The following is a 26580-nucleotide window of genomic DNA, read 5'->3' as shown; positions in this document are numbered from 1 at the left end:
GAGCCTTTGGAAGACGCAGGCGGATGACTACGTTTTCGAGAGGGAGATGGAGTTAATGAAGGATGGCATGAAGGATCATGCTCATGCTGAGACGCTCATTCCTCGAATCGATGGGAAGATTCAGGGATTCTGGGATCCCGTCCCGGTTTCTCCTGATACCGTAGAAACCACGACTGATTTTGCCGGTGACGATGAGGAAGTGAACTATCCCGCGGATGCATTCGGAAGCTTCCTTGTCCGGGAATTTTAACTTTGATCTGTGAGTGTTTTGACGGGAAGAAGTTTTTCCCTTATCTAGTTTTTAGTGGCCGAGTGTGGCCTTTGTTCATATATGTCTGGCCAAGTGTGGCCTTCGAACTTTGTATGGGCCAGTTTTGGTCGTTTTATCGGGACTGGCCGTTGGTGGCTTTGAACCCCTACCGCTATGCGGTTTATATAATGGATGTTTTTTGAGTTACTGTGTTTCGAGTGGGTTTGAAGTAAACATGAGTTGTCGTCTTATATTTAACTTCGTTGAGGCGTTCAATCTGTTGGTTCGTTCGAGACGTGAGTTTTCGTAAAAATTATTTACGATCTTTCGGGAACGTTGAGATATGAACGGAGAGACATGTTTTAGGATCTCGTATCGTTTAGATATCATGTCTTTGAGATGTCTGAGACCAATGCGATGGGTTTAGGGCAAGACCTAGGTTTACTCTCGGTTTTAAGGTTTGTGCGGTGACTAGCCGGCTATCGGTTTTCCTGTTGTGATTTCTACCTGATTCGTATCGATTTAAAGTCTGCGATAGGTTCTCGGCTTATACGACTTGTACGGTACGAATCGAGCATCTTTCCAGAGACAATTTTTAAGCCAACTGGAAGTGCTAGACCAAAATTTCGGATTTTTTTTGTAGCGCTCTTTCGTCCTTGTGTTGGACGTTCGAAGATCAAAAGAGTGATCAAGTTGCGTTTGTTTAAGACGGCTGATGTGTTCGTCGGGGCCAATCGATGAACGGAGTGTAAGATTTGTAGTGGTCGCGTTCGGACAATTTCTTCGTATCATCTCGATTTTTAACTTGGCGACGTCTCGCAGGTATTTCGAAGACTATACGTATATTTTCGGTGCTGAAGTGAGATTGTTTTGCGATTTTGGGCCGTACGAGGCCGCTGGCAAGAGTATTAACGTTTGTAAATTTTCTAGGCGTGTTTTGAGACTTTTGCAAGTGTCTTAAAAAGGAGCAACGCATATTGGTCGCAAAAAGTTTCGAAATCTCTATAGAATTCGATTACGATAACGCATCTTTTCCTATGTCGCCGTGCTGACCGCCGTGATCGTGATGATCGTGGCTGGGTCAGTATTTTCTTCCGGATGTTCCGGTTGAGTTGTAGTGTCGGCTTCGGACTCATGTTGAGTTTCGACACCCGAAGCGTCTGCGTCAGCAGGCGATGTTAAATCGTCTTTTTCGAAGCGTTGTCGGTCAAAGATTTATCAATCTTCGTGCGTTTGTGATTTGTCGTTGTAGAGGTCGTCGTCTGTCTTAACTTGTGCTCCGCGAGGAAGCACATTCGCGACTGTTTCTGACATCCCCAGATAGCTGCGACTCCATTTGGGGTCGGAAATTTGACACCCAGGTGGTACGTCGATGGAACGGCTTGCATAGCGTTGAGCCATGGGGTTCCCATGATCACGTTGTAGATGGCAGGATGATCGACTACCGCAAACTCGACGATTTTTGTGATCTCCTTGGCCATGACTGGTAGCTGAATCGATCCGAGGGTCATCGATACTTCGCCTGAAAAGCTCGTGAGCGGTTTCGGAGTTGGAGTTACTTCTCATCCGATTGAGAGTGTCGTGGAAGATTACATTGATCGTGCTTCCCGTGTGAATGAGTACTCTTCCGACTTCCAGATCTCATATGACGAGGTCTATGACGAGCGGATCGCAGTGAGGTTGATCGATCCCGCTGGCTTCCTCCTTTGTGAAGGTGATTGAGCAGTTCTGATCATCTCGGGTAGGAGACCATGTAGGCCAGTTTGCGCTTTACTCCGCCTTCCGCTGGTAAGCCTTGATGGCCGAAACCGTATCGTTGCAGAATTGCAATCCTCCGATGCTCATGTTGACTCTACGACGATTGTTATCGTTCCCTTTGTCGTCTGGCCTCCTGCCGCGTTTATCCCTAGGTTGGATTCTTTGAGGAGATCTCTCCGCGGGAAGATTTCTGTCCGGCTTAGGGGGGCGATTGGTCTCGAGGATGAGATCTTTCACGCTGGTCACTTCCGAGAGTTCTCCGGCTAGTAGCTTCACGGCCAGTCTTGCTCCCAAGACCTTGCAGTTAGTCGTGGAGTGTCCTCGGGACTGGTGGAACTCGCAGAAGGTGTTTTCATCATATCCTTGATTGCGAGTCCACGTATTACCCGTGGTTCGGCCCTGGTCCGAGCCGGTCACGTAATTGTGCGCTCCTTGGAGTTCTTCCCCCTAGTGATGGACATACTTGTCGATACGAGGGTTCTTCTTCCTCTTTTTTGGGTCTACATCTTTCGAGGATGATCTCGCCGACTTATGTTTTTGCGATAAGATTTTTGTTTCTTCCTCGATCATGATGTAGTCCGTCGCCTTGTGGAGGGCGTCTTGGATCGTCCGCGGTTTTTCGAGGGATATCCATTTTCTGAATTTTGACTTGTACCAAGGCGCCTTTCTGAGCGCATCGATGGCCACCTTGTCGCTTATCCCGCTGACCCTGGACATTACCAACTTGAATCGGCTGATGAACTCGCGGAGGGGTTCCTCTTCCCTCTGGGACAGACTCCAGAGATCGATATCGGAAGTTTCTCTATCTATGAACATAGAGTATTGCTTGAGAAATTCCGATGCAAGCTGTCGGAAACTTCTGATAGAGTTTCGCTTAAGGCGCGCGAACCATTCGAGGGCTGCTCCTTCTAGATTCTCGACGAACAGGCGGCAGTAGCCGGCGTCTCTTTCACCGTCCTTCAGCCTCGCTCTTCCCATCGTGATGTGGAAAGCCTGAAGGTGCGCTCTCGGATCGGTCGTTCCATCATACTTCGGTACTTTGATTTTTCCTGGATCGGATACCCTCGTATCTGAGATGCGAGTGGTGAAAGGGGTCTTCCGAGCCCCTTCCAGCAGCCTGTCGATCCAGGGGGCCGCACTGGTAGCTTGATGGATTTGGGATTTTACGGCTCTTACTTATGCCGCATTCTTGGTGATATAGTCGCGAAGATCGCGTATATCCGACGTCTCGCCAGCAGATTTCCGTGCTTGTCGGCGTTTACTGCGAGTGAGCTCGGTTTGCTTTTCAGCCAGCTCTTCTTGTTCGTTCCAATAGAGGATTTCCTCCTCTTCTGTCATTGGTTTGTCGAACGGAGAGCTTTCCCGAGTGAATCGGCTTCTGGTCCTCCTTGGATGTCTGTCGACGTCCTCATCAGTATTGTTGGAGACATCGCTAGGATCCAGGTCGACTTCCTCCATTGTCCTCCGAAACCTTCGCGGGAGGCGGAGGGCTTTCAGAGTTTCCCTTTTCCACGGGAGATTTCTCGCTAGGGTTTTGACCCGAAGAATGTTCCTGCGCGGCTCCAGGCCTGTTAAGTGGGGTTGCAAAGTCGAGTCTTTTCCCGCGGACTTTAGTGGTTCCGCGGGGGCAGATTGCTCGAGCCCTTGCCGTTAAAGTTTCAACTTGTTTGGTCAAGGTGCTCACGAGCTTATCCTGTTCTTCCGACCTTTTTTCGTAGGTGGCGAACATCTTTTTAAACTCCTCGAGCGCCGCGGCGTTGGCTGGTGCGTTAGCCGCGGATAGTCCGCTGCGGGAGTGTGGAGATCAGTGCCACTGCCTCCGTTAAGAGGAGCCTGCACGTTATCCGTGTCATCAGTTGACATGTCTGGTTGAGCGTGATGTGGTTGAGAGCTAGATTGATCTGTACCCCCCCCCCCCTCCTTCTAGCGCCAAGCTATGGGAACCGAAATTCGCACTGTCGATTTCCGTTAAAATAAGGAAACTAGAAAAACCCTAATTTCCCAGAGGTCCCGGATATCTGCTAATACCACACGCCAAGCAGTCAGAACACGAAACGAGAACAGTAATAAAATAAGAAATCGAAAAAGAGAGCAAGATAGTTCTTATTCCGAATCTGCGTTTGAGCGTTTACAACAAGGTAAGTGCCTGGGCTACGAGAGCTGTCGGCGATATTCCTAGTTCTAAAACCCTAAGACGGAAAAAACCTAATTGAGTCGCAGCTCGAATAACAAAAACGGAAAATTGCCTAAAATCGCTCTAAATGCTAAGTTTGCTCTGAAAAAGTCCTCCTTCATGCCTCTCGCCTAGGACTCCTTATATACTGGCTCCAAGGTCGGTTTACGCTTTTCATCTTCTTCCCTTAAGCCGCCATAGCATATAAATGGAGATATTTCATTTTTTCCAATCTTTGTAATTATCTTCAAAATTTCATATTTATCCGCGGAAACTTGACATTTATCTTTCCTCGCGAACCAAGCGTAAACCATCATACGGCATACGGGCTGTTGGTTAAGAAATCATAAGTTGGGCCTCGAGTCATGTCTTAGGTCCCTTTGGGCCGTCTTTCGACTCGAAGCGTTTATTACGGCTTCTTTCGATAAAGAACGAACTTTCCATGGTTTTTACGGTTAAGATTGATCGATAACTTAGAAGGGTGGGGAATCGTGAAATGGGTTTGCTACGGTCTTCGGGAGATAGCATCGAAGGGTAGACGAGAATGTATGGACTAATGTCGTATCGACGTTTCGGAAGAGCTCGGTCGCTACGTAGCGACCGAACTTTGGTTCGAGCTCGGTCGCGGCTCGAGCTCGGTCGCTATGTAGCGACCGAGTTTCGACTCGAGCTTGGTTGCTACGTAGCTACAGAGCGGAATGGACGTTCGGTCGCTACGTAGCGACCGAGCGGAGCACGTGTTTGGTCGCTGCGTAGCGATCCTTTTCGAGCTCTTGTCCGATGACTCGCGTTTCCTCCGCAAAGCTTTTCGTAAAGAAGAATCTATTTCGAAAAAGTATTTGTCGAAGAAGGTTTCTACGTTTTCTTCTTCGGGGATTTGGATGTTAACTTCGTCGCAACCGTTTTTGACCCCAACACTAGGACTAAAACTGGCCGAGACTCCATCTTTGTGGTTGTGGATAGGTTTTCGAAAATGGCTCATTTCATTCCATGTCATAAAACTGATGATGCTGTGCAAGTTGCTGAATTGTTCTTTAGGGAAATTTTTAGATTGCATGGAATGCTTAAGACCATTGTCTCTGATCGTGATGCTAAGTTCCTTAGCTATTTTTGGAAAACTTTGTGGTCTAAATTTGGAACCAGATTGATGTTCTCTACGACTTGTCACCCACAAACTGATGGTCAAACTAAAGTAGTGAATAGAACTTTGTCTGCATTGCTTAGATCATTGGTTAAGAAAAACCTTAAGCTTTGGGAAGAATGTTTGCCTCATGTTGAGTTTGCTTATAACCATGCTATGCATTCTGCTACTAAGTTCTCTCCTTTTGAAGTCGTTTTTGGCTTTAATCCTTTATCACCACTTGATCTTTTGCCTTTGCTTTTGAGTGAAAGAGTTAGCATAGATGGCAAAAGGAAAGCAGACACTATCAAGAAGTTACATGAGCAGGTTCATGCAAACATTGAAGCCAAAACCGAAGGATACAAAAGATATGCCAACAAGAAGAGAAAGGAGGTGATCTTTAAAGAGGGTGATCTTGTTTGGGTTCACTTGAGGAAAGAACGGTTTCCAGAAGAAAGAAAGTCGAAACTTATGCCTCGGGTTGATGGTCCATTCCAGATTCTTAGGAAGATCAATGACAATGCTTATCAGCTTGACGTACAAGGTAAGTATAATATTTCTTCGAGTTTTAATGTGTCTGGTCTTTCTCCTTTTCTTATAGATGATCCAGATTTGTGGACAAATCCTTTTAAAGAAGGTGGGAATGATGTGCCCCAGTCCTTGGACCAGACCGAGCAGAACGTTCCAGACGTCCCAGCTGAGGTTCATCCGACCGATCAGATCAGACAGATCGACCGGGCCGTCTATCGGCTCAACCCGCGAACGTCCGGATTGGAACTTCGTCCAGATCCTCGACCAGATGCTCGAACTGACCGAACTGAAGCCCGTCTCTCCCGGCCAACTCGACAAGCCAAGACTGATAATCAAGCCAGACTTGACTTGGATCATGCCAGACTTGAGAAGGATCATGCCAGACTTGAGAAAGATCATGCCAGACTTGACTTGGATCATGAGGTTTCACAAAATGATCGAGACTTCTCTCTTTTGGCTCGATTGCCTCATACTGCACGTACCGGCGACCGTACTGATGGACTGATCGACCCTTTTGATCAGTTCATGCACTTTGATCAGCCAAATCTCACTAAGGCAAGGATCTTTCACCTTTCTAAAGGCATAGGACGCACTTGGTCCAGTCTGGTTCATGATCCGGAAAGTCCCACATCCGTCGTTCTCCTTACCGGGGTTCATGCTTCAGGATACAACGAATCTGGACAGAAGCCGAACAGTCACCTTGTCTAGTCTTATCTCTTTATTTTCGTATTAAAGACTAGATCTAGATCTAGATCTAGATCTAGTTTTTTATTTAATTCCTAGATCTACAAAACTCTATAAGTATGAAACTCTTTCATTTTAATAAATCAGAAATCGATTTTGTCTAAAGTTTGAGTTAAACTCTTTGTTCTTCGTTTAAGAACTTGTCTTGTTTCTTGGTGAGTCATATCCAAGTAAACACTTCCTCAAATCGTTGGTCTTGTGAGTCATATCAAGCAACGACGAGAGATTCTTCATTTGGTGGACTTGTGAGTCATATCAAGCACCATCTGAAGTCGGGAATATCGAAGGTCATTCCGCAACCTTCGTGCGACCCTTTAATCCATCCAGTTCTCCATCTGGAGTTCATATCTAAATCTGATCCATTCGAGTGAGCCGATCTTAGGGTCCTTCACGGTCCTAAGACCAAGACACCCGATCGTTCATACAGAAGAAAGAAGAGACGATCAAGTAAGGATTGAAGGACGAAACCGGATTAGGCCGATCAGCCATAGCCCCGTTCGGATTCACCCGAAGGCCACGGCGATGGCTTATCCAGTCCAAACCTTAGACGTGCGCCCCGGAGTTCCAGTCGCAGTCTGCTTCGCCTTCTCCCTTAGATCCACCATGATCGGATCGTTCTTCCAGCAATCACGGTCAGATCGCCTTCTAGACTTGATTCCGGTCAAGCCTTCTCTTCAGTTCGCACAAGTCTCTCTCTCTTTCAGATACCTTTGGTTCTGATCGAACTTTGGTGTTTTCCTTAAGAAAATCCATGTCCAAAATCGACCCCAAGGCCACCTATTTATAGAAACTCGGCCAGAGACGGTTATAGGGCGAAAGGGTGCATTTTCAACCGCTTGGGGGGTTATCCGTACGCGCCCCTTCGGCCAGAAACCGATTCCAACTGTTTGGCACGTTTCCCACACGCGCAAGGCTTAGTCAGACCAGTCCAGATCCGCACCTGATCAAGCCAACAACTCGTAACCACCTCAAGCTCGTCCAACCGGCCCAACCGCCGAACACTCTACCCAGCTGAGTCAAGCTAGCTAACAGTCGGTCCAGCTGGTTGAGCTCAGTCCACTAGCTTATCAAGCTGATCTAGCTTCAGTGAGCTTGTCCAGCATATTGCTCGACCAGTTCCCCAGATCGCCCAGCTCGTCCCGCTCTTTACCCTCTTCCTTAGCTCGGTCCCGCTCCTTTTCTTCGTTTTTCTCCCTTTTCTTGGCTAAGTCCAGATCATTCCTCGGACTTAACCTTTTGTTCAGACCATGGAACGCTTGCCTTAAAGTCTTTCGACTGGCTTGCACGTTCTCTTGTCCCATGGCCCGTTCCAACGATCCTTAGCAAGGATCGGGGATGCTACAGTGTCTGTCCTGCAGTACCCCCACCTCCTAATCCTACAAGGCTAAACTGGACATCCCCATCGCAGCTTAAGATGTGCCTGACAAACTCATTTCCAAGAATGATGTCAACAACTCAGCCCAACTGACAGATATGTAGCCAGTGTTTTATGGTGAGTCAAGTTCATCAACCAAGGACGAGGACCCGAAAGTGAAACAAAACGTCCTGGGTGTTGTGCCTAGGACCTCAGTCCCTCCACGTACCGACCCAGTTGGAATCTTTGGAGACCATTGCGATGTCCAACATCGTCCAGTTGTAATCAAAAGAAGTGTGACATGTTTTTTTCTGAGAAAACTCAGGACATACATATGGCTCGGTTAGTGTTTCAAAAAAAAAAGTGTTTCAACAATAAAACATATGGCTCGGTTAGAAACCTAGCAAACCAAATTAAATGAACACTGATTATTTAAAATAAAGGTTTACAAGATTTTGACCCGCGCTTTGTATGAACAGTTTATATAAATTCGTATTCATGATTTATTTTATCTATTGTATGAACACGGAAAAATATTTTATATGCATATTCATAGTTTTTAATTTCGTATTTTAATGTTTAGATAAGGAATAATTAATTATAAATGTTTCCAATTTTATTATAGTTGTAAATATACCCGCGCTTATAACTTGAGAATTTTTACATTCAGATATTTATATATCAGATTGAAGAAGCTTTTGATATCATGTACAACATCAAATGGTAGAAAAAGTTAATATCCATGTTTTTTTTGTCAAATATATATTTGGTTTTGATGATTCGAAGTTATTTGTTATTTGTTACATGTGACATATGTTAATTAATTAGATTAGGAAACCATATGTAGTAATGTGGGTGAGAGACGTGGGCTCCACCACTTTAGTATTAGGGGGGTTATTGGAATCAGAATTTAGAAGGAGTTAAGTGATTTTAAAAGTTGACAGATTCTTAGAAGTTAAGTAGAGTTAACAAATATTCTCTAAATTTCTATCAAATACTTTGAATTGACTTTTGTAGATTTTATTGATTTTTATGGATTTGCATAATATATTATTTTCAAAATGTTTCGTCTTATAAGGCAATGTATAACAATCTCTTCGGAAAATTTCCAAAAACAAAATCTCGATGTAAACCATATACATATAAACATCACGTAATTGACACAATGATACCCATATCTTCTTCTCTTCTCCTTTTCCTTCTCCTTCTCGTGTCCACCTACAGGTATCTACTTCTGACCATTATTTTATAGCTCTTTTTATATTCAGTAGAATAAAATTATTTTCCAGCCACCATTGTTGACCATTGTGTATTATTATTCTACGTATTGCTTTGTGTTTTGACTTCTTTTTGTGACTTTCGTCATTTGATTTTTGCTAGCTTGTGTTTTTGTCTTCAGTTTGAAAGTTTTTTATTCAATTGTTAATTATTTATACTAACTATAGTTAGTTCTTGAATAAGATTACAATGGAAGATAAGGAAAAAGGTAAATATAATTCCTGGACTCAGGATGAAACGAAAATATTGATTGAATTACTTGTGGAGGGAATTAAACGTGGATGGCGTGATTCTAGTGGTATAATAAACAAGGCAACGGTAGAAAATAAAATACTACCAGTCCTCAATGAAAGAGTTGGATGCCAGAAACTCCACAAGCATTATCAAAGCAGGATAAAGTTTTTGAAAAACCTATACAATAGCTATGTTGATCTTCAACGTAATAGCTCTGGATTTGGATGGGATTTTGAAACAAAAAGGTTTACAGCTTCTGAAGAAGTGTGGCAAGGATATTTGAAGGTATTTTTTTATTTTACATAAAGTTTTGATATTGTAGAAAATCATTATTGTATTTCTTATGTATGTTTATAAAAATGACAGGCACATCCAAACCACCAGTATATGCGCTATGACTCACATGAACAGTTTGAAGATTTGAAGATAATCTTTGATGGTACAACTGCCAATGGTGGCAATTCACTTGGATTAAGTGATACTACTGATGCTAGTACTTACCTTGTTGGTGATTATCAAGTGAAAGAAAAGTTTGGTGAAAGCAATGATGATGTTACTGATGTGGCTTTTGTTTCAAAACAAAATCTGAAAGGTCATAGAGAAAAACTGATCCCAAGAAAGAGGTCTAGAACTGACGCATGCTACAATTCAGAGGAGCTGAAGAATGATGACAATGATTCCATTGTTGCTGTGAGCAATAAGATCCTTAATATCATACAACAAAGGGAAGAGAGACAACAAAAAGAAGCTGAAAAAAGAGAGGAGAAACTCAGATTGGAAGCTGAGCAACAAGAAGCTGAAAAAAAGAAAAACAATGTTTGGGATGCCATGAAAGAGATCACTAATTTGGACCAGCGTACCAAATTTAAAGCTGTGACTCTTATCTATTCCCTGGGGCTGAAAGATGTTTTTGCAGAAATGTCGGTAGAAGAACGCTTTGGTTGGATCCAAACCAATCTTAGCTAGAACTGATCATTGCTTCAGCTACAAGTGATCCTTGTTTTAATTTTATATTTATTTGTTTTTGATGATATTTGAGACTTTTTTTGAATTTGGTTGATTAATAATAATATGGATTTTGATAAATCAGTTCTCCCTGATGTGGTTTTCTCGTTTCAGCATAATAGTTGTTTGTTTGATTTAACAGCTTTTTGTTGTGTGATGTCATGATTTAGAACTGCATGTTTCACTTGTTTACAAAAGTCGTAAGTTCTTTACGTCTTTATCTCTAATCCATTACTCTAATAATATTATTATATGTATGTAGGTGTGTTGTCATGGTAGTGATCATAGAAGAAGAAGCAAACAATATGGAAGATGACGAAACAGATTTGGATATCATGCTAGTAATGCTGGATAACCTAGCAGGAGCCTCTACAACCCATATGAATTGCATTGAACGTCCTCTTTGTCGGCCAATCACGAACATTGGTTATGATTACATTCAGAAAGCATTGAAGGAAAAACCGGAACACTTTCGATCTTTATATCGTATGTATCCAAGCTCATTTCTCAAGCTGTGTGATCTTATTAGGGTGAAAACTTGTCTGCGAGATACTCGCAATATATGCGTCGAAGAGATGGTGGCTACATTTCTCTTAACTATTGGCCAGAGTTCAAAATATTGTTACACAATAGACACGTTCAAGAGATCAGTATTTGCCACTAGTGAGAACTTCCATAAGGTTCTAAAATCACTGAATACTTTAGCGCCAGACCTGATGGCGAAGCCTGAAGTGACAACATGTGCAAAGATAAGAGAGAGCACAAGGTTTTATCCTTACTTCAAGGTACATAGTTCTGATTTTGTCTAAAGTATTTTTAATAAAAGTTTCTTTCAATATTTTTTTTATTTGACATCTGAATTTTTTATTATTACAGGATTGCATCGGAGCAATAGATGGCACACATATATTTGCAATGGTGCCAAAATCTGATGTGCCAAGCTATCGTAATCGCAAAGGATTTGTATCACAAAATGTTCTTGCGACTTGCAATTTTGATCTAGAATTCATGTATGTTCTTAGTGGGTGGGAAGGTTCAGCTCATGATTCAAAAATATTAAGTGATGCTCTAACAAGAAGCACTTGCAAACTAGAAGTTCCAGAAGGTATGGGTGACAAATTTTTTAGTTCATATTATTAGAATGTTCTATGTATATACAACTTATTTTGTAATGTTTAAATTCTGTAGGAAAATTTTATTTAGCAGATTGTGGGTTTGCCAACCGTCAGAAGTTTTTAGCTCCATTTAGAAGTACTCGGTATCATCTACAGGATTTTACGGGCGAAGGTCGTGATCCCAGTAACCAGAACGAGTTATTCAACTTGCGGCATGCGTCTTTAAAAAATGTGATCGAGAGAATATTTGGTATCTTCAAATCTTGGTTTCTGATTTTTAAATCTGCTCCTCCTTTCTCTTTTAAGACACAAGCGGAGTTAGTTTTGGCATGTGCTGGATTGCATAACTTCTTACGTAAAGAGTGCCGATCAGATGCTTTTCTAGAAGAAGTGATCAATGAAAACCGTGAAGAAGAAGAAGAATGTGGAGAAGTGGGCACTGAAGAAGTAGGTATTCTTGAATCTCAGCAACGAGAGTATGCTAATAACTGGAGAAATATGATAGCTTCTAATATGTGGACCGATGCAGTAGGAAATGGAAGTCAACGGTGATGGTGAGACTTTTATAATTTATTTATTGATATTATGGTTTGGTGTGTTCACGTAGCCACATAAATTTTATGGTACTTTGTGTTATGTTTGGTGTGTTCAGGTTCTTAGTTTTCTTATGATAATAATCAGTCTTTGACTTTTGTGATTTGTGATTTTTTGGAAACACCATTCTTGTTATCAATGTGAGTTTGGTTTCTTCACCATTATTGTGTTTAGTTGCAATATGTGCATGTTTTTTTTTATTTCACAGATTTCAAAAATCTTATGAGAATAGATGATATTTTCAAAGTCTAGTTTTATGAGTAAAAACATAAGGAATTCACCTCCCAATAACAATAGAATTCAATAGAATGATAAAATCCAAAATAACTAAACTTTATGAATAACAAATGATTTGAATGGAATTTAAAAGTTGTTAAACCAATAACAATAGATTATGATAAGACTTTTTAAATCTGTAAACCAATAACGATGGATTCTCGAAATTTTATAATTCCTTTAGAATTCTTAAACCAATAACCCCACCTTAGTCCTGTGAAAACTAAAACTGATTTTACGGTTATACATACAATAGTATTGATTTCCGCAAGGTAGATAAATTAACGACGGTTTGCATATTAAAAAATGGGTCCAATGGCAAAGTTGTAATATGTCAGGTAATAATAAGGGCAAATATTAGCGATGATTCTGAATTAATAACTAGATTAGCGCGGGTATGAGTTTTCAGTTTTTAATTATTTATTTTATTAAATGATGTATTTGTAAAATTCATTCATATTATATTCATTATGTAATTTTTTTTTTTTTGCATCTCAAACTATCTATTTTTTTACGAATGTGTGATATCATATAAAAAATATAAAAAAAATGAGTATACATAGTTAATTAGATAATTGTAAAAACATAAATTTTTCTTTCGTTTGCGATATCATATAAATAATGATCCGCCCAATTAACAAAAATCATGATTTTTTTTATGTGTAATTTTTTTTTATTTTGACCATTTCCTTAAAACTATATTAAATTTTACATATTTAAATTAGAATATTTTTAATATCTTTACCTTTTTATTTGAAATGCAACTCAATATTTTTAAAAAATATTATAGCAAAATATTTAAAAAATATTTTTAAGAATTTGTTTGAAAAATATGAAAATTACATTTTAAATTAAAATTATCCTAAAATATGATAAGTTTTGATGTAAACAAAAACTCAAATTATGTCAAAAATAATTATATTCAATGATAATAACAATTTAAATTGATTATTTTAAAAAAAAAATACATTTACAAAAATATTGTTTGAAAGAAAATTCATTTCTCTTTCAAATATAAAATGAAAATATTATAATTAAATAATAAAAAATATAAATAAAAACCATAAATTTAGCAAATGACAATTGAGTTATATTATGCTAAAATTTTATTTCTAACAATTTAGCAAATGACAAATGAGTTATGAACAAATAATACCATATAATTTTTAAAAACATAGCCATTCTTAAATATTTTTTGAATAAATAAATATTTTTTGAATTTAATCAACTGAAAATAATATCTGTACAATTGTGTGAGTCAAATTTTAGTTTTATTGATGCATGTTATATATTAGTGATGTATGTTTTAGATAACATTTTAATGATGCATGTTTTTTAAAATCTCCATTATTAAAATTATGAACGTAAGGATAACTCATGAGTTTTTTTTGTTGATTAAATGACATTATGTCCAAATTTACTTAAGGATATTTCATTAAGGTAACTGAAAATGACAAACAATAAAATAGGAATTTTAAATTCATTTAAGCATATTTCATTAATGTAACTGAAAAGACAAGTAATAAATTAGGCAGTTTTATTCGTTTTAGGATATTTCATAAATGCAACTGAAAAAGACAAGCAAAAAAATAGAGAGTTTAATTAATGAATTAAGAACATTTTCAAATGGGTACTTCTCTTTTAATAATATAGATATAGATATAATAGTATATCTGTATCTCGAGTATACAATATAATCATATAATTGACAATATAAAGTTTGGTTGCTTAATTATATGAACTTCGTTCTTAAAAGTTTGATTTCTAATTTATTTTAGTTTTTTTAGAAGTTCAAATTTGTTTTCTATTTCTTTTTGATTATTCAAATTGAATTACATAGGTAAAATAGAAAATGCCATAAATTCCCTAATATCAATATTTAAAGGTTAGTTCCCCAAACTTCATATTTGGTCATAAAAATATAGTCATCAATCTTACTCTTGCCTTGAGTACAAAAGAGTGGAACTAGCTCCCATCCCAAATGAAATATGAAGCTAAAATAGTTAACATTAAATACATTTACGAGACCAGACTGTTTAAAAGTAGTCGATCTGCAAGCAAACATAACGTAGGAGGAATTGCATAATGATGGATGAGTATGGTTTTTTTATGTGACATCCCAAAGAAATATAACTATAAGCTATTTGATATTCATTTCTGCATATCAATAGGTAGAGCACTCCTGTTTTATATCTGGAATCTGGAATCTCATATCAATAGGTAGAGCACTCAAATAATTGACATTTCTGCATTTCCTCCAACCAAAGCTGGAATCTCCTATTTACTGTATTTTATTTTTTTGCCAAAAAAAATAAATCTCCATTTTTCTTAACGGAATTTTAAAATCGAGTTTTATTTCCCTGATTCTTCATCATATTAATAAAATTAATCTCCATTTTGCTTAATTTGATTAATAGTATATTTTCATAATAACCTAAATAAGTAAATATGTAAGAAAAAATATTTTAGATAATAACTAAGGTTTAACAAAAAAATTATTCATTTCACATTTGTTCATCTTCATCATCTCATACATATTTTAGATAATAAAAACAATAAATTGCAAGTTTTATTTATTTCTAATTCAGATTACTATTTATACTCTTATAGAAAGATATAATATTGTAATATAAGTATTAAATACAAAACTTTTGTATAAACCCGGACGTAGCCAGACATAATCTCTAGTATTTATAAAGCTTTATAAATCCAATTAATTATCTATAAGGGTTTATAAAAGAAAGTAAATATATTGATTACCTACAATGATTTGCATACGTACTTGGGATTAACAAGGGTAATAATAAACACTTTGTTAGAAGCTTATTTTGTTAGGTTTATTATATCTAGGAAGTGGGCAAGTTGCTCCTATTGTTTTTTTCATTTTTTTTTGGGTTTCTTTGCTATTGGGATAACCATGCCTAACAAAACGATTTCCCTGTGTTACAAAAAAAAAAATAAACAAAACGATTTCCCAGAATCATGAAATTTGCTGTCTTATACCGTCTTTTTGGTCAGTCATTGTAGCAGCTTCAAGGTTCTTCCTTCATGCAAAGTAGAAGTATAAAATAATAAAAAGAGAATATAGGAGCGCCATTCGACCAACAAATTGGTAAAGATTGTTATCTTTCTATTTGATTCTTTGCTTGTTTACTTTCTCTTAGATTGTGTTTAAGAAAATTGTTTATTATATTCTTACTTTAAAGACCTCCTCACCGTTATTCTTTTCTTTTTCCTTCCTTTTATGTCTACTTTCCTTCTTCATTTGTCGAATGAATCTAAATGTTTTTTCCTCTATAAATTTAAAAATATTTTCCTTTGCTTTCTCACTTGGGAATTGAGAAAAACAAATGTAATTGGTGATAAGTTTCTCTTTAAGTTCTTGTTTACTTTTTTTTCTTTTCTTTTGTTCATTTCAAGAACCATTCACATGTCCTTTGGAATTTTCAGATTGGAAACAATGTCTTGGGAATCAAATGGAGTAAATGTGGAAGTTGATTGGAAACCTGAAAGAACTCTGGTCCTGCTTGGTCGGACTGGGAATGGTAAAAGTGCGACTGGAAATAGCATCCTAGGAGAAACAAAGTTCCTGTCAAAAACAAGAGGAAGATTCATTACTAAAGAGTGTAAGCTACATACTTCTATGCAACCAAATGGTCAGAGAATCAATGTTATCGATACTCCTGGTGAGTTTTTGTGACACTATCTATTGTCAAATCCCACATTTTCTTAAAACGCACATTTAGATTAACTAGTGGGGTGCTTTCAGGTCTGTTCAGTGCTTCCTCGACGCCAGATTTCACCATCAGAGAAATTGTAAGATGCTTACGTCTGGCTAAAGACGGCATAGATGCAGTCATTCTGGTTTTCTCTGTGAGGAACCGGTTAACAGAAGAGGAGCAATTAACACTTCGCACATTAAAGATCCTTTTTGGAAGCCAGATCGTTGACTACATGATTGTGGTTTTCACCAATGGAGATGCATTCGATGATGGAGATACACTTGATGACTATTTGGAGGATTGTCCTGAGTTTCAGGTCGGTTAACATAATGCACCATATATATAATTACAGTAACTAGCCCAGCATATATATAATTACAGTAACTAGCCCAGCATATTTTGGTTTTTTGGTCCAGTGAATTTAGTTTTTGGTTCGGCTTGGATAAAAAGTTTGGGAACAAACTATTATTCTAAGAGAATTTCTGGATTCAGTTTAGTTCTACGTTGCATGGAAGCTTCGTCGGACGTCCGTTTCCCGCTTCAGAACCGGAATCGGAATCGGAACCTTGTGGAAGCATACGGAATCTCGATTCCAAATCGTTTACAAAATATTCTCTTTAAAAACACGTTGGAAGCTTATGATTCCGTTTTGGAATCACGATTCCGTTCTTTAAAAAAAATACAATGTCATATATCAATAAAAAATATAATCATAGTTTTTAATTTATATAAAATTCAAATTTTAATAGTAATGAATATAGAGAATATAAATATATAAATATTAAAATTAATAAGATAAATTATCTTTATGTATTGAGGTTTTTATTAAACATAGATCATATATTAAAATATATTGTGTACGTCAATTATTTATGAAGTATTAAAAATAATTAATATAATAATTTCTTTTAAACTTAATTTATGTGTATCTTCACAGTTTTAATATGAAATCATTTCAAAATTATTATAAATGAATAAATACTTTATTTTAAATTTATATTGCATAATTCTTAGTCCTAATTTTTTTTTTAATTCTTATATTTTAATATGTATATATATACATATGGATATACGCTTCCAAGACGTATCCACTTTCTAATTTTTTTTTAAAAATCTCGCTTATACGCTTCCATACGCTTCCGCTTCCACGTACCCGCTTCTGTTTCCATGTAACATAGGTTTAGTTCAGTTTCGGTTCCAGTTTTATGGATTTCGTTATTTTGGTAAGTTTCATGGATAATACTGATTTTGTGAAGAAAATATCGGACAATTCCAATTGTTGGATAAAATATTGGGTAATTCAAATCATTTGAAATATTTTTGATAAGGAACAACCAGATAATTTGGTTTTTTTGGATAGTTCGGTTTGTAAATAATATTTTAGAATATTTTATTATTTCACAACTAAAAGCAATTAATATTTTAAAGTATAGAAATTGTATTTTAAAATTTTATCCAATTGATTTTCAGTCTGGTTTAATTTCTCAATTCCAAAAACATAGAAATCGTTCAAATATTTAAGAAATTTGGTATCAATTTTTGCTATGGTTCGATTTCTTGGTTCTTGATAAATGTGTCAGGACTAATAATAACCATTAAAACAATAAAAATGAAGAAAAAAATAATAGGAAAAAAATTATATAATATGAGCATAATATTTAGTACTTATTTTTCTTTCTTGTACCTGAGAAAAAAAATTCTTATTATGTAATTCTTTAAAATAAAAAAAATGAAAATTAACATGTATAAAAATAGTCCTTAAGTGGTGTAAAATTTTAAGAATTGAAAATAAATTCACTATTTCTATTTGGGTTAGCATTTGAAAACTAAATCTTTATTAACTATCAAGAATTGCGTCTTTATAGGAAATTCTCAAAGAGTGTGATGACCGCAAGGTGCTGTTTGACAATAGGCGTAATATCCCAAATAGCAAGAAAGACAAGCAAGTCCAGGATCTTCTCAACTTCGTGGAGCAAATCTCAAAGAAGAACAATGGAAAACCATTTATGGCTGACTTATCACTTGAGCTAAGGGTGAAAAACATAGACTCTTCAATAAAACAAGATTCCACATTTAGTTGCTTTGTTTAAATAAAATTAATCTGAAGTTACATCTTCATATCCATTTAAGGAGAACGAGGCTACGTTAGAGGAAAAACAAAAGCAGATTCAAGCAATGAAGGGTCAGTCGAAACAAGAGATAGCACAAGTTAAGAAGGAAATGGAGAAAACTTATAACGAAATGCTCGAAGGGATAAAAGAGAAGGTAATATATATATATATAATATTCACTTCATACATCAGTTATATAGAACGTTTATATATCATCACTATGTGCTGGGTTTTGTTGTCTCTGGTTAGATCGCTAACCAACTGAAGGAATCACTGAATGATGTGAAGGAGCAACTAGCTAAGGCACAAGTAGCGAGAGAAGAAGCCGAGAAAAAGATGTCTGAAATGCATAAGCTATCTTCTGATGAGATCAGGAGGCTGAGAGATCAACTCAACAACGCTGAGAGAGAAACCGCTAGATTGCGCAGACAGCAGCGTACACAAAAATGCTCTGTTCTTTAATCATATATAAATGCTATGCTCTACGATATCATATGAATCACTCAATCAAGATACCATAATGTATTTCATAAACAAACAATAAAACCAAAGTATGTCTTCATTATTACACAAACACAAGTTTCCAACGAGTATTGAAGGATTAATACCTTCGTTGTTCTTTGAATTACAATAACACCAAACATAGTTTATGTAGAGAGCTTCATATAGCCATTAATTCAGCTTGTTTTTTTCTCTGTCCAAGAGATTATCCAAGATGAATTTTCTTGTCGGGATCAGAGTAAGAACATCCATGGCCAGCTCCAGAGCCAGAACCCGTAGTCATAATGCTATGAGCAAAGTAATTGCGAGAGGCTAAGACCTCGATTGCTGTCATCTCTGTACCACTAACCATATGATGGTGGTGATGTTGAAACCTCTCCACTTCTGCTATCTGACAACAAGACATTTTAATTAGCTATACTGAAGAATTTTCTAATGATGGATAGATGATTAATTGATGTCTTGAAGGAATAAACAAGCCCATTATATAATTAATTACCTTGGTTCGGAGATAGATACTCTCATTATCAAGCTCAATCTCCTGTATTACACCATATTCAAAGTTTTTTCACAAGAAATATTGGAGTGATCTTAATTAAAAAACTTAAAGCAACACTTTAATTTGAGATCTATTTACCCTTTTCTGCAGGTTCTCGATTTCAGCTAGAAGCAACTCATGCTATTTCTCGCAAGTACACAAAGCAGATTTAGAGAATATATTCAGGCTAACTACTATGATATATACACATAAAAGGTTATAAGAGTCTTAGGAGATGTTGTAGCTACATACCTTCTTGGACCTGATTCTAGAGATGGCTTTCTCAAGGCGATTCTCAACCTGTTTTAGCTCCTTGACACTTAAGGCACTCAAAGAGTCTCCCATCAGATGCCTACAACAATATATATATATATATATATATATATATATATATATATATATGTGTTACAGTCAATATAAATAATATATAAAGTAATTAATAACTATAAATGAGGGCAGAAAACCTGTTGGAATTTTGAATCGTTTGGATCTGTTGCCTCAGCTTTGCAGATTCTTGTTGATAGTACTGTAATTTAAACACCCATCAGACTAAATATATACGCGTATATTTGATGTTATAATGAAGTATAGCGAGATGGAGAAAAAATAAAACCGCTGCATTAATCTCTTGTACAGAGTGAGTGTTGGTGTTATCAGAAGCCTTCTTGTACCTCTCAATGGTTGATCTTATGCTGTCACGGAAAAAAAAACCATCCAATTCACTCGGAACACTGAGTATATATATATGTACGTACTAGTGCATTTAATCACTGCGGTATTCTAATTCAGATGTCTATAGATGCATTCGTGTATAAAGGTTAATATAATGAAACATGAAAAATGCAAAAGAAACAATAACGTTGAAGTAACCATATGCTAAGTTAAATTTATACATAGTATTTGTATAGGCCATAGCATTGGGAAACAAACAATATAAGGAGACAACAGTGTTGTCCAAAAAAATATGGAGACAACAGAAATCGTCATTATTATGTACTCTGAATAAAAGTATAGAACAATATAATGAATTTTATTTGTATTCAAACCTATTGGGTTTTAACTGAAGGACGGAAGGCGGAGTTGAGATTGTCATATATATTAAAAAATGTTTTGGATATATAATAGGTGAAGTGACTTGTAGATTTTTAAAAAGGAAATGGACGATATAAGATGAGAAAGCCAAAAAAGGAAGGAAAAGGCATGATCCGATTTGCTTAAGATGAAAGAGGAAAGAAGAGTACGAACTACAACACATCTCCTCGCTACACAATTTTTTTTAAGTTCCAAGAAAAAACTTTGACAAATCAAAGAAAAAAAAAAAAGACTTGTTGACCAACACTGCAGCTGCAGGATAGCTAGCCTGAGTTTGATACTTGAACTCATTGTACTATCTCTCTTCTCCTTTAAGATTTTCTCAAGATTTATATGTATATATGAAAATAGTATATATATATATATATATATATATATATATATATATATATATATAGTACTTGTGTACATATAAATACTTTTGTAAGATATATGGGTGACTAAAAGTAAATATCATGAGACTGAAGTTTAAATTTCATTTGTACTTCTGCTATTTCTTTTAGGTTCATTTGTATAAGTCTAGATTTTATTAAATCTAATTGAAACCTTATTGTATAGCCTAAAAACCAAGTATCATGTCAACATTTCTATGTATTATTTCAATTGTGTTGCATCAATGATTCAAGACAGCACATAGAATTAAAATATACATACAATTTTTTTTTGGTCAAAAAAAAATATAAACATACATAAAAATGCAAATATCGTGAAATTATATCATTTACGTTTAGCAAAAAGCTTAACTAAATATAGTCATATTCGTTTTTGTGGCTTGTAATTAAGTATCTCACATTTACATACACAAAGCGATGACTTACTTGTTATTGGCGTACTCATAGAGACGGCCACGAGTTGAGAAGACGATGAGGGCAACCTCGGCATCACAGAGAACTGAAAGCTCGTAAGCCTTCTTCAGGAGTCCATTTCTTCTTTTGCAGAACGTCACTTGTCGATTTGTTGAATTCTCTATCCTCTTGATTTCTATCTTTCCTCTTCCCATCCTTCATTTTAATTCAAACCCAACAAGATTTATAAATAACTACCTATATATAAATACCTAAAGTTTCTCAATTTGGACATTATTGAATAGATAAAATACTGTTCAACAAACAAACAAATGATTGATATACTTCAAAAGAGTGTGAAATAATATTTATATAATTTTAAAACTTGTAGTTAAACAAAAACCCTAAACTAGGGTTTGAATTAATATAATTTAATACTAACCAAACTCAGTTTTATGCGTTAAGTGAACAAAAGAATTTTCTTTTCGTCTCCCAACTTTCTTGGGAAAAGAAAATTAAGGATGTGGTGTGATTGATTTCAAGGACAGATCGACAAACAAAATCAATTGGATTTGATGCGGATCTGATCTAGCTGAAACAACAGTTTATGAATTTGTTCAAATCTTTCACTTTATATACATATAAACATTACCATGCTATGAAAACCCTTTAACAAGAAAAAAAATAACATTACCATGCTTGAGAATCATGTGTATACCATATGTTTCTATACAACTCATGATTATAATAGAAATATATAGATCTATATATAATAGTATTAACGCTTCATCAAAATATATTTTTTAATGGGAAGAAATGAGGAGGTAAATCACGAATTTAATTACATGACTTTTTGGAATCCAGATAAAATTTATTTTGACCCATCCCTTGTGCTATCTATATCTATTGATTGGGTCTCTCTCTCTCTTCAATAAACATCTGAAATGCTTCACGGACTCAAACGGCAAACAAACACATGTAATTTAACTTTAGATCTGCAAGATTTCCATACTTCAGAGAAAAGGTTTTACAAAATCATTGATCTAATCTGGGTTGTATGACGAATTCTTAATATATATTTTTGTTTCAAGGAAAATTGGTAAGAAGTTAACAAATAAAAATAGTTGAAATATGGAGAGAGAAAGGAAAACAAACAGCTACAAAAAAAATTGAGAAGGCACTGATGCACATGAAACTGAAGTTAGTACAGAAGGAAACATTATTACACATAAAGGAGAAAGAGAGAGAGATGGAGACAAAACTATGCTTAGTTTCAAGAAGGTGAAGAAAAAAAATCCAGCAGATTTGGAAGATATTCAGACCAAAACCCTTAACTTTAGCTGACAGGAAAGGAAACAGAATCTTACAGAGATCTACATGCGAGAAACTTAAAATAAACATAACCTAAATTTAATCTTAATCTGATATGACCGAAACATTTTTTATGATCGATCTCTTATTTTATTTTTTTTTCCTTGGAAAGCATCTAACGAAGAAGAAATTGTTTTTTCTTTTAATTTTCCTAAATTTGAAATTTAGTTTGTGAACAGAGGCAAGGGCAAGAAACTACCCGTCATGAAAGAATTATTATAAGTTTGGAATCTGTAATATATAGTGTATATATAAATGTAAGAGTTTTTGAATGAAGAGATGTGTACAAAGATGGGAACTTGATGAGATCAAGAAGTGTTTTCCATTATGAGAAGTAGAAGTAAAGACATGACAGACAGACCTGAGAATTGCTTCACCCAACTCAATTCAGCTTTCGGAATACAAGACAACAGGAAAAGAAAAAAGGAAAGAAGAAAGTTTTGAGTTTTTTAGAATCCCAAAAACAAACCCAAATTCGTTTCTCTTCAAAAACCCTAAGCTGCCCACTCAATATGTCTATTTGTAGACGTTTCTTTTCTTTGCTCACCTTCCAACGTCCAGAGAGATATAGAGAGAGAGAGAGAGAGAGAGAGAGAGAGAGAGAGAGAGAGAGAGAGAGAGAGAGAGAGAGAAGAGAGAGAGAGAGAGAGAGAGAGAGAGAGAGAGAGAGAGAGAGAGATCGAGAGAGATAGAGAGAGTCGAGAGAGAGAAGAGAGATAGATAGCTAGAGAGAGAGAGCCTCTCTCTAGCTAGAGAGAGCTCTCTCGATAGAGAGAGCTCTCTCTCTGCTCTCTACTCTCTCTCTCTCTCTCTTCTCTCTCTCTATCTCTCTCTCTCTTCTCTCTCCTCTGCTCTCTCTCCTCTCTCTCTCTCTCTCTCTCTCTCTAATCTTTTTTTCCTCTCGACCAAAATCCAAAATCTTTAATAAAAAAATTAGATTGACATAAGAACTGTAATTTACCCGAACGTGTTAGGAAAGTCACATGTTTAAATTTTTTATCTTACAATTTGATAATTACTCTAGATTAACTTTCATTTGTATAGTTTTAAATTTTTAGACATGTCCTTTTCACTTAAAAATCACATGTTTAAAATTATTGTAACTTACAATTTGATAATTACTCTGAAGTATTTACTTTCATTTGTATAGTTTTAATTTTGAGAGTCGTGGCATTTTCTCTTAAAAAGATGTGAAACAAACAGAAATATTTATATTATTATAAACAGATTGGTGATTTTTAGGGCTTTAAGATAGTCCATAGCAAAAGTATTATAACTATAAGTTTATTAATAGTATTTTATTTTAATATTTGCAACAATAAATCTAAAAATAGCTTTCTACCTTTAAATTGTATGTGGTAAGCAAACGGTCTAAAATATCCAGAGAATATTTCTATATCTGTAAAGCTGTCTACTTTCACAGCGGTTAATTAATATCTTTTGGATATTTTTTACCAGTGTAATTTTCCTGTTTAGATGATTACTAATATCCACAGTGGTAAAACTCAATTATATGAAGGTAAGAAAACAATGCATTATATTTTTTTTCATAATGGACGAATCCTTATACTGAAACTTAATCTAATATTACAAATTTTAAGAACATCTACCATGGCCAAGGAAGAATTTACACTGATAATCTTGTTGGTTATTTGGGTTGTAACCCGAATAATTGTGAATTATATACTTGGATAATGATTGAATCGCCGTGCTTTCCTTAAAGAGTATTTCGTCCCTATTCCAAACTTTGGGTTACACGAAATTCCTTTACAGGATAAGACAATCAAAATATCACTTTTGTTCTAGGCTAAGATACAAGAATAATAAATAGAGCTTTAATGCTTATATGTGGTTCTTCAAAGATCTTTGATGATCTTTGAACAATGAATCTTTCTCTCTATTAACTAGTTTCAGATTTTCTTGTGATTCAAGCTATAAAGTTATTATTTTTCCATTGTCTACAACTCCTTATATAGAGTACTAAAAGTTGCAATGATTAACACCAACAGTTACAATGGCCAGCCCCAACAATTACAATGGTTAGCATCAACAGTTGTAATGGTTCAAGAGTTACAACTGCTAACTCCAACAATTGCAATGGTTAACCAAAAGTCATAATGGTTCTTTACCAAAGGTTTTAATCATCAACGGTTGCAATGGTTTATCACCAAAAGTTGCATCAGTTTATCACTAGTAGTTACAATCACAAACAATTGCATTTGTTCATCTAAACAATTGCAATCCTTCACTTTAATGGTTGCAAGGTTCACTTAAATATCCAACAATCCTCCCCCATTTAAGTGTAATCATAGATTCACTAAATAATTAACACATATATCAAACTCATGCATAAATGAAAATGTTACTAAGAATTGAATTTTCATCTTAGTGTATAATAAGATTCTAGGATAGATCTCTGGTACTGGAATGTTAGAACAGGGATAATCCTTGCAAAAGTGAATCAAAGACTCAAACTTTCCAAGGCTTGTGGAACGAAGTGGGACACAAGAGGGATGGTTTGATCTCTTGATACTCTAAGGTTTCTGATCAAAATATTACACACTAAATCAGAGAACCCAAAGCTGGATATTACACACCAGCAAGCTTCTAGATCTGGACAGATAAAGAAGAAAGGAACAAGTTTTTTTTTTGAAGAAAATGATTGATAGCTTAGAAAGAGGGTTCTGGTTACAATATAAGGCAAGGCACTACAAGAAAACAGCGGTATTCTGACGGACATTCCGACGGAAAATGAAATCCTCGGAATATCCCGAGGAATTTCCGAGGAAATTCCGAGGAAACACAAAATTGGGTTTCCTCGGAATATACCGACGGAATCAATCCGTCAGAATATTCCGAGGAAATTCCGAGGAAAAATGGGTTCCTCGGAAAAAACCGATGAATTCCGAGGAAATATTATAGCCGTTGGAGAGCCGTTGGGGGATTTTACAAAATTCCGAGGAAATTCCGACGAACTAGCCTTTTCCGTCGGAATTCCGTCGGAATTTCCTCGGTCTGTCGGCAGGATTTAAACTATAAATACAAGCCCTCTTCTTCCTCTTCATTCACTCCATATCTTCATCCCCCCTCTTACTCTATTTACACACGAATTTGATTCATAAAAATATGTCTTCTTCAAATTATTTTCGTTCTTGGATCGATCGACCTCATTTGGATCCGAACACTAGATTGCTTACGGAAGAAGACCAACGAGGTATAACCGAATTCATGGGGTTAGTTCACCAACAACCGGAAGAAAAAACAGGTATGTTAAGATGTTCTTGCTCTAATTGTAAAAATAGAAAGGTTATTAAAGAGTGGGATGTTTGGACTCATCTATATTTGAGTGGGTTTTCACGAAGTTACATAATTTGGTATCATCATGGAGAAACTGATTATGAATATGGTAGTACTAGCGAACCTCAGCCAGCGGTTAGATTAGAAGAACCAATTAGAACGGATGTAGATTATGGTGTAGGTACTGAGCAGATGGTAAATGATCATTTTAGAGGGGAAGATTTACCCAATGCAGAAGATAGGAGATTTTATGATATGTTGGATGCTGGAAAGCAACCATTGTACGAAGGTTGCAGAGATGGTCATTCAGCTTTATCATCTGCTACAAGATTGATGGGCATTAAAACAGATTATAATTTGGCTGAAGACTGTGTGGATGCGATTGCTGATTTTGTAAAAGGTATTCTACCCGAGGATAATATAGCTCCTGGTTCATACTACGAGGTTCAGAAACTCGTAGCTGGTCTTGGTTTATCGTATCAGGTAATAGATGTATGCAGCGACAACTGCATGATTTATTGGAGGGCAGATGAACAGCGGGTTACATGCAAATTTTGTGGAAAGCCTCGTTATAAAGATACGAGTGGAAGAGTTCCAGTGCCATATAAAAGGATGTGGTATTTACCTTTGACGGAAAGGTTGCAGAGGTTGTATATGTCTGAACGCACAGCGCAACCAATGAGATGGCATGCAGAGCACTCAACAGATGGTGAGATCAGACATCCTTCAGA

The 26580-nt window shown here is 36.2% G+C and overlaps 4 protein-coding genes across 7 annotated transcripts; 3 read left to right on the top strand and 1 right to left on the bottom strand.

The window, feature by feature from the left end:
- The first annotated feature begins 8057 nt into the window (after positions 1–8057).
- On the top strand, positions 8058–12775 carry LOC106400253 (uncharacterized protein At2g29880-like). The gene is made up of 2 exons (XM_013840629.2): positions 8058–9727; positions 9809–12775. Exons 1-2 carry the CDS (start codon positions 9398–9400, stop codon positions 10406–10408), a joined length of 930 nt encoding a protein of 309 aa, XP_013696083.2. The 5' UTR covers positions 8058–9397; the 3' UTR covers positions 10409–12775.
- LOC111209531 lies at positions 10720–12114 on the top strand. Its single transcript, XM_022709485.1, has 3 exons — positions 10720–11232; positions 11324–11552; positions 11636–12114. Exons 1-3 carry the CDS (start codon positions 10720–10722, stop codon positions 12112–12114), a joined length of 1221 nt encoding a protein of 406 aa, XP_022565206.1.
- A 2786-nt stretch (positions 12776–15561) lies between the features above and the next one.
- LOC106397222 (immune-associated nucleotide-binding protein 13-like) lies at positions 15562–18853 on the top strand. Of its 2 annotated transcripts, none has more exons than XM_013837806.3 (6): positions 15562–15784; positions 15883–16118; positions 16202–16470; positions 18020–18187; positions 18285–18419; positions 18515–18853. In XM_013837806.3, the coding sequence occupies exons 2-6, from the start codon at positions 15893–15895 to the stop codon at positions 18725–18727; spliced, it is 1011 nt and encodes a 336-aa protein (XP_013693260.2). In that variant the 5' UTR covers positions 15562–15784; positions 15883–15892; the 3' UTR covers positions 18728–18853. The 2 variants fall into 2 exon arrangements, with proteins under 2 accessions (XP_013693260.2, XP_048624497.1); XM_048768540.1 differs by having other exon boundaries at positions 15761–15791.
- Positions 18779–23075, bottom strand: LOC106397223 (agamous-like MADS-box protein AGL11). 3 transcript variants are annotated; one of them, XM_048768542.1, is made up of 8 exons: positions 22914–23075; positions 21215–21397; positions 19918–19996; positions 19769–19830; positions 19557–19656; positions 19404–19445; positions 19266–19307; positions 18779–19157 (listed from the first exon to the last, which is right to left on the bottom strand). In XM_048768542.1, the coding sequence occupies exons 2-8, from the start codon at positions 21394–21396 to the stop codon at positions 18972–18974; spliced, it is 693 nt and encodes a 230-aa protein (XP_048624499.1). In that variant the 5' UTR covers position 21397; positions 22914–23075; the 3' UTR covers positions 18779–18971. The 3 variants fall into 3 exon arrangements, with proteins under 3 accessions (XP_048624499.1, XP_048624500.1, XP_048624498.1); XM_048768543.1 differs by lacking the exon at positions 22914–23075 and adding an exon at positions 22549–22767; XM_048768541.1 differs by lacking the exon at positions 22914–23075 and adding an exon at positions 22027–22527.
- Between the last annotated feature and the right edge of the window lie 3505 nt (positions 23076–26580).

Source organism: Brassica napus, chromosome C9, assembly GCF_020379485.1.
Source record: "Brassica napus cultivar Da-Ae chromosome C9, Da-Ae, whole genome shotgun sequence".
NCBI lineage: Eukaryota > Viridiplantae > Streptophyta > Magnoliopsida > Brassicales > Brassicaceae > Brassica > Brassica napus.
This window is presented reverse-complemented; position numbering and strand designations above follow the sequence as displayed.